We start from the raw sequence: 7,891 nt of genomic DNA on the forward strand, positions 1-7,891 counted from the left end.
TTAAACAAGCCTTACATAGATGAGATTCTTTTTATTTTCAAATTAGAACATAACTTAGGTTAACAATACAAAGTATCTCACTAATTAATCATACAAAGGTAAATCCTTACTCGTAATCACATAAATAGGAGTTTTCCTTAACATGAAGGGAACCGCCATAATTAGTACAGGGCATAGATCAGTCTAAAGAATGAAATGCAGAGCATTAAGTTAATGCTAGACCGAAGAGTGATTTGGGTACTTGATATGACGGAACTTAGGCCGAGCAGTGATCACACCTGGCCTCAACTCTTCAAAACGATATCTGCAATATAACATTTCATCATTCAAATAAGCAAAATAAACAATACTACAACCAAAGATATCAGGAAACTAAAGAAAACTATTCTGTGAATTATAAGCATTTTTTATAGAGGAAAGATATGTCACCCATTCTCATTAAGGAAACTTCTCACAGCGGTTGGAAGTGCAGCCTGTCCTCGGCTATGATTACCTATACCTGTAATTGTAAGAAAAGAAATCAGGGTCGCCATCCTGTAACTGTTAATGCCAATTAGGTTAATAATTGCAATCTCGATCTTAACTTGAAACAAGACATGGGAAGGATAGAATCTAGCTCAACTTAGGAAAGGTGAACACCTTATCTAAAAGACCCATGTTACAGACCTCATAGACCACAAGAAGATGCATACAAAAAGCTGTAGTGTAATTAGTCCCATCTACATTTAATATTAATTGAGGCATATACTAATGATGTTTATGCGATTCCCTTGATAGAAAAACATATGCATTCTAGGGTTTCCACAAAGACTCTTTTTTCATCTTGCCACATAATGAACAAACACCAGCCAACATGATACTGGCTATACTTTGTAGAGAAGCAATTACTAAAACAGAGTATTTTGGTAATAACAAGCTGCATTAAAGGCCATCAAGAGTAGGTTTAAAGGACCATAGATCTTGGAACAACATACAACAACAGTAACACAAATAAAATGCATTATAGGGTAGAAGAGCAATTACTAAAATGCAACATTTTAGTGTTACAAAAAGTGTTAGAGATCCTTTTAAAAAAAAGTGTTGAAATTACTCTTCTCTCCTTCCAAGATCCCCCCTCCCCCCAATGTCTCTTATACAAAAGATCCATCAAGAGTTCCGTTTAACCCACCATTGCTAATGCAGGAGCCAAGTTCAAAGTATTTTAAATCAGTCCATCCAAGTTCCAAGCACCACATGAAGAGTCTTTTTTTATTTAATGAATGCAATTTACACATGAAGAGTCTCTTTATGTCACCTGTTCAAGGCATTAAGTGTTATGAGTTATGTCTCTTAGAATTCCTAGGTGTATAAATGTGGGTCTTATTGTTCATGTATCAATGGCTCTATAAAAGGGCTGGTTTGTAACCTTTGAGAGAAGTTAATGGTGGAAGAAATCAGATTTTTCTGCTTGTGTCCGAAGGCCAGTGTGATGCCGGAATTTTTCTATTTTTTATTGGAGTGATTCCAATACACTTTTGGTGTGATGCCAAAGGCTGGAGTGAATCCGGATCTCTATCTTCTCTTCCCTACTCTTACTATTGTCCTACATCAATTGCTCTTGGAACAACATACAAAGCAGGGAACACAAATAAGAGAGAAGACTTTGGGAAGCGTAACTCTTATACTAAATAACCTTAATGCAAGTCGTGTGTGTCATCGATATGTGTTGGATGTCAACACAAATCCGATGATCCTTGAAAACATATATGATGAATTATATACATTTTCTTAAGTTTGGGGGAAAGGAAAAGAAAAATCTCACTTAACGTGCTGGACACAACCTTCAAGACAAAAGCAACATGAAAGCCAAGTTGAATTATTGTTGTCATAACACACAACTCAATCGTGCCTAGAATGGAGCTATATCCTCTCTATTTTTGTATCTTGCTTTATCCATAAGTTGGCTTAACTTCTGATCTATGTTGTATGAGTACAATATACAGATACAAGATAATATGGTGAAACGGAAAATCTCCAAGATTGGGATACGGATATGGCCATAAAATAAGTATTTGAAGAAAATAAGTTAAATAACAATCATATCTATTGATTCCTCATTCATGCATCATGTTCATCTTTCATCATACTACAAAAATAACAAAACACACAAATTTAGAGAAATTAAGAACCCCATCTCTTAATTAGCTTCATTCAATATCACTATCATTATAATATAGTAACTATAAATATATGTATTTGAAGAGAATAAGTTAAATAACAATCATATCTATTGATTCCTCATTCATGCAATGTTCATCTTTCATCATACCAAAAAATAATAGAACACAAAAATTTTGACAAATAAAGAACCCCATCTCTTAATTAGCTTCATTTCATCATCACTATCATTGCCTTCATTGTCATCACGGGTATATACTACAGCCTCTACTTCTGGTTCATGAAGGGAAAGATTTTCAATCCCCTAAGTGGTTTTTTTCATAATTTTTTTTTTTGGGATAAGAAACATACTTTTACTAAAAAAACAAAATAGTACAACATACAATGCAGTGAACACGATGTCCACTAACCTCGTAGACAACAAACTCTAAAAGATCCCAATATTATAAATAAAAATAAAAAAACAATTTGCAAGAGATTCATTCCCGTTTCTTGATCTCATAGGTGGAATATCAGTCAAAGTTCCAAACAGTCAACCAATACATATTTGGCGTATCACATACATATCAGGGGGTATCGGGAGAATATCAATATCTGGTACTCCATGTCTAAAATTTTGAGTGTATTGGTTCAAAGCTTCTGATAAATTACTCACAGTGAAAGTGTTCCTGATTAAATGGTAGACAAGTTGTATTCAAAGAACCCATGACCTAGGTTGTGAGAAATCAAATCTTTGAAAATTTTACAAAATTGACACTTTTTAGGTTCCCAATTTTCGTTGGGATTCATAATTAGGCAAGCCCATATCATCACCTGTGATTTAGTAAACTCCTACAGAAAGCAAGAAGCCCATAGGAAGGGTCAATCAAAGGCCATATATAAACCAATGAAGCCTTTTGTATTTGATTTCATCAACTTAGCTTTTTCACCCAAAACCTTCACCACACCCATCAAATCCAGAACCAAATTTAAAAATTAAACCTTTACTCAACACACCCTAGTATATTCCCAAAACACAAAAAAAAAAAAAATTCTTTAAAGATTTGTTTGAGAGAGAGAGAGAGAGAGAGGCCGACCTGGGCTTGTATGTGGCCAGCCGTGACTGGCCTTGCTTTTGTATAATTTTTTTATTATAAATATATTTATTTAAATATTTTTCTTAGCCTTTTTTAGTCATTTTAAAGAGGGGTATAAATGCATTAAAATTTTCATTAAAACATGGGTGTGGTGAGGAGTTTTTTGGGTGTGAATAGAATCACCCTTCGCTCAAATATTACTTTCATTTGTCAATAATTACCACACACTCATGATCCCATTTAAAACTCCGAACTTAAAATAAGATCAATAAATGTATGGTACAAACAAAAAAGAAAGAATCAAAAGGCTGCACTTTTATGAAACTTAGAAATTGGGCACATGTAGGCTTATCGTGTGGGGTCGACATGTAACATTGGATAAATACAAGCCTACAAGTCTAATATGGTCTTTGAAGGTTATTCAGTAGGAGTTTAGGGATGAAAAAATATCTAAGTTAAATCATTAGTTTTAGAATTATGTGTTTTTATGTGCAGGGGCAAATATGAGGTTTCACAATTTTCCTGCCCAAATATTATATTTAATAATAATGTGTGGTATATAAATTTCTATGTTTTCCTACAGTTTTTTCTTGGGTGTTATGTCAGTCCTTTATGTATTCATTTAAGAGTTGCCTTCATTGGAATCATAATCCTAAAAGGAAAGGAATCCTAATCCTATTAGGATAAGTTGGTTAAGCAGTCTTATTTTCTGCAGCTCTTAGCCCCTAAATAGCCCTTCAAATCAATCTAAAACCTGAAACCAGCAGCTGCCCAGTTTATTCCAGCAACTTACCACAGTGTCTGTCAGCTATTATTTCTTCCCTTCAAGTTTAAACCTATCAGTTTAAATCCATAATTTTCCAAATCTCAACCCACAGGATAAACTATACAATGATTAAATTTCTCCTGAATGATCCTATTTCTACCTAAAGCAGTAAGTCTAGACACCAGTATTCTGTATATTTATAAGTACATATCATATATGTTAAATGAAGAATGATGCTCTCTGGATGTTGCATTTAGATGAAACTTATTCCTCGAAAGTTACATGGAGTGGAGAATATGGATATTTACTTCAAGATAATTTTTAGACAATGAATAAATAAAAAGGACTTGGATCTGCTATTCTTTTAGAGTTTCTTGTCTAGGAGCTTATAGGTTAGTGGACATCTTGTCCACTGCATTGTATGTTGTACTGTTTTGTTTTTTTAATGAAAGTATGTTTCTTATCAAAAAAATAAATAAATATGAAAAGGACTTATTACCACAACTCATAGGCCAAATTACTCCAATAAATTCATGCAATAATTCTAATGAAGAATTAGTTAACAACAATTCATGAAGATAAATATGATTCTTTTCAGTGGATTCGATTATGACATGTAGTTGTACTTGTACTATTAAAGGCCACACATACACGCATGCACTTAAGCATATGGGAACAGCAAAAGGCAACTTTAAATGCCTACTAATTTTTTTTTTCTTACATCATATAAATTCACTGAAGGAAGCAAAATACCTGTAATGACTTGTAAGGATGTTGGTATTTTCCTTGATGATGCCTGTTGTTGATCCAATTTCTCTGTGTCCATACAACTAAAAGAGTCAAGTGATGAAGAACGTATTACCCTGTTACTCGTCTTAACTCTGTTTGGTGACACAGAATGATTAGATAGAACTTTAGTTTCAATTTTCTGCAGGTGTCCATGCAAGGCTTGAATTGCTTCTGATGCATGAAGACCATGTAAATCCAATTTCCACATGTCATTTTTGCTATTCCTGATACTTAAAATTTCCTTGGCTGCCTTGTTATTGAGGCTTTCAGCAGCAAACCATTCCTCTTGAGCCTTGATCGAGTGTTTTTGGGCAGAAAAATGGTCACCTCTTACAAAGGCATTAGTGGCTGCTTTAGAATGCTGAGATGCTGACCTGTTTATTTTAGGCAATGAGAATTTCAACGCTACAATATGGCATGGAAAAAATAACATTATTCATGAAGCCCATCAGGACCAGTTAGGAACGGAAGAATTATTTATATAACAAGTGGCAACAAGCACGAGCTGTATACCTTCACTGTAGCTGGATGATCAAACAAAGAGAAAGGCACTAACATAACAAGGCATGTGCACTTAAGTAGTAATAAGAAAGAAAAATGACAAACAAGAAGAAAGTAACGCAAGTGCCAAGCACCACCTAATAGTCAAATCCTGCAAAAGTTCATGCAGCATGCATACCTCATCATCCTTAATGCATCTTTTCGATGGTTCAAGTAAACGTCATCCTCTTCCCACTCAGGTTCGATGGGTACAGACTCCAAGCTCCCCAGTATCAATTTCCTATTTGCAGCATCGTTTGAAAGCTTTTTCCCACTGCAATGATGGCCATGCAACAATTCTATGTTGTTCTCTTCGAGACACGTCTCAAGCGTAGAGCTGATGTCAGTAATGTCAACAGAAGATTGTAGAGGAAAATTTGTATCCCTTGTTTTATCACTTGAAGAGACATCTGAACTGGAATTTACTTTTGAAATGTTTGTCTCCTTATTCTCTTCGGAGCTGGTGGGGCAAACCATTGCTTTTAATAAAGTTGAGGCCTCAGTAAAGTCATTACCCACAGCAGCCATAATATCCTCAATCAAGCTATCGTTGGCCCAAGAGTAAAGATCTTTGAGCTTCCTCACAGAAGACCTATGATCTTCCATACAATTGTAATGTTTCCGGCTAGAATGACCATCTAATAAGAGTCTTTTGTCATTCCTATTCTCTGCCAAAGTTGGACAATCTATGGAAGGGAGGAGTACAGATGAGAAAGGCCTGCTCAAAAGGTCATTATTCCTCACTACGTTTTCACAAGGGTGCAGAGAGGCAAGAGTGGTTGGTATAGGTGGGAAAGGGTCCTTGTCACTTTGAGGCTCAAGCACTTGTTTCTGGCGCTGCTTGAGATCAAAGGCAGCCCAACCAGAAGACTTAGCCCGTGCCCGTGACATGTTCCTTCCTACATGAGCAGATGGAAGCAACACTCATCTCAACCCAATTAATAACATGGTGACAACAAAATTTCAGTACAGGCTCTTTGCTATCAAGATGAATCTGTAATTTGTACCAAACCCACCAACAATTCAGAGATATTGATTTTTGGGGGGAACCTGGCACGCAAAAGATAAGATTATAAAACTAGAAATGTAAAAACCCGAATACATTTTTCTCTCACTTTGTAATTAAAATTTAGGAATAGAGAAAAAAAAAAAAAATTAAGTAGGTTGTGGGTTGTGTGTGAGCGAAAGCAAGTTGTAGCATGAGACTAAGGTTTATGGAAAGAAAGCTGAAATGGGTTGCATATGAAGGTTCAATGATCTTCAAGAGTTCCATTATAGCAGAGCAGAATTCAAGCAGAAAGCTCAGAAACATAAGGCAAAATAAAGCTAAAAAAACTCAAAAAAAAAAAGAGATATGAGAACCGTTAATTTGAATGAACATGGCATCAAATAGATACCTTGCTTTATATATGTGTGTATCTATAGATATATGATATCCGATAATTGGGTGTTATTTGGGAAGACTACTCCAAGGCGTTAATTGATCTGACGGCTGAGATTTCACCAGAATTGCAGGGAATATGAGAAATTTCAAAAACTTGGCTGACTCCGACGAACCAATTTTGCATCTGATATCCATAAATCTGCCTGAGATTTGAAGCACTATCGAAGAAGAGGCAGAGATAGAGATAGAAAGTAAAAGAGGCTTTCTCTTTTTGGTCCGAAAAGAGTCTTTCTAATTCGTTTTCTCTCAGAGCATTCGTATACATATATATATATATAGAGAGAGAGAGAGAGAGAGAGAGAGAGAGAGAGAGAGAGAGAGAGAGAGAGAGAGAGAGAGAGAGAGAGAGGCGATTCTTTTCTCCGAAGCTGCGGCGGAAGAACCACGAAGCACAAAGTCAACCGGAGTTCTGTTGGAAACCAAAAAAACAAACGGGAATTTTACGAAAGTTTCTTTTTGATTTTTAGTTTTACGAAATAGAGATCTTTATTATTATTTTTTTCTATTTGAGAAATTTGCATAAATTACCAATACCATCTGTATTTTGAGGCTTGTGTGCAATCAGTAATCACCACTTAGAAACAAAATATTTTATTTATTTATCACCCAAACTTTCTTCTTATTTATTTATTTATGGGCATTTTACACGCATGTACCTCAAGTATGCACCTTTATTCACTTGAGTACTCTAAAAAAAAAAAATTGCTCAGAAGTACCTCAACTACTAATTTTGCACGTCCAGGTACCTCTATTAACTATTCCGTCACGTCAGTCGTTAATTGCCTATGTGACACACTCACATACCTTTAAAAAAAATGTCATGTGGACAAAAAAATAATAAAAAATAAAATAATTATTAAACAAAAAAAAAAAAAAAATGGAGCTGCACGCTTTGCAGCCTCCCTTCGCCTCCCACCCCTCCCTCCAAGACCCACCCAACCCAGCCACCCACTTCTCCGACCCAAGTCACCATGCCGCCGACCCACCCACCACGCTGCCGACCCACCCGACCACCCACCCCCTCTCCTATCTCTGCCTCACTCTCTCTCCATGCCCCTCACTTTCTCTCTTTGCCTCGATCTCTCTCTCCCCCCAACCGAGCCACCCACCTCATCTCTC

General features: G+C 35.9%; 1 protein-coding gene across 2 annotated transcripts; it reads right to left on the reverse strand.

Annotated features, from left to right (window-relative positions):
* On the reverse strand, nucleotides 1-7,199 carry LOC147283935 (smr (Small MutS Related) domain-containing protein). 2 transcript variants are annotated; one of them, XM_086245247.1, is made up of 5 exons: nucleotides 6,726-7,199; nucleotides 5,468-6,378; nucleotides 4,753-5,162; nucleotides 430-499; nucleotides 1-304 (listed from the first exon to the last, which is right to left on the reverse strand). In XM_086245247.1, the coding sequence occupies exons 2-5, from the start codon at nucleotides 6,217-6,219 to the stop codon at nucleotides 217-219; spliced, it is 1,320 nt and encodes a 439-aa protein (XP_086101373.1). In that variant the 5' UTR covers nucleotides 6,220-6,378; nucleotides 6,726-7,199; the 3' UTR covers nucleotides 1-216. The 2 variants fall into 2 exon arrangements, with proteins under 2 accessions (XP_086101373.1, XP_086101374.1); XM_086245248.1 differs by lacking the exon at nucleotides 6,726-7,199 and having other exon boundaries at nucleotides 5,468-6,684.
* Between the last annotated feature and the right edge of the window lie 692 nt (nucleotides 7,200-7,891).

Source organism: Dryas octopetala, chromosome 5, assembly GCF_963921425.1.
Source record: "Dryas octopetala chromosome 5, drDryOcto1.1, whole genome shotgun sequence".
Taxonomy (NCBI): Eukaryota; Viridiplantae; Streptophyta; class Magnoliopsida; order Rosales; family Rosaceae; genus Dryas; species Dryas octopetala.

What these genes read in the sequence shown, in the direction of transcription:
- LOC147283935 (XM_086245247.1), bottom strand. Translation starts at nt 6,219, where the DNA reads ATGTCACGGGCACGGGCTAAGTCTTCTGGTTGGGCTGCCTTTGATCTC. An exon ending in ATCCTTACAAGTCATTACAG is followed by an intron (nt 500 to 4,752) that starts GTATTTTGCTTC and finishes TTACAATTACAG; the next exon opens with GTATAGGTAATCATAGCCGA. An exon ending in AGTTTCCTTAATGAGAATGG is followed by an intron (nt 305 to 429) that starts GTGACATATCTT and finishes GTTATATTGCAG; the next exon opens with ATATCGTTTTGAAGAGTTGA.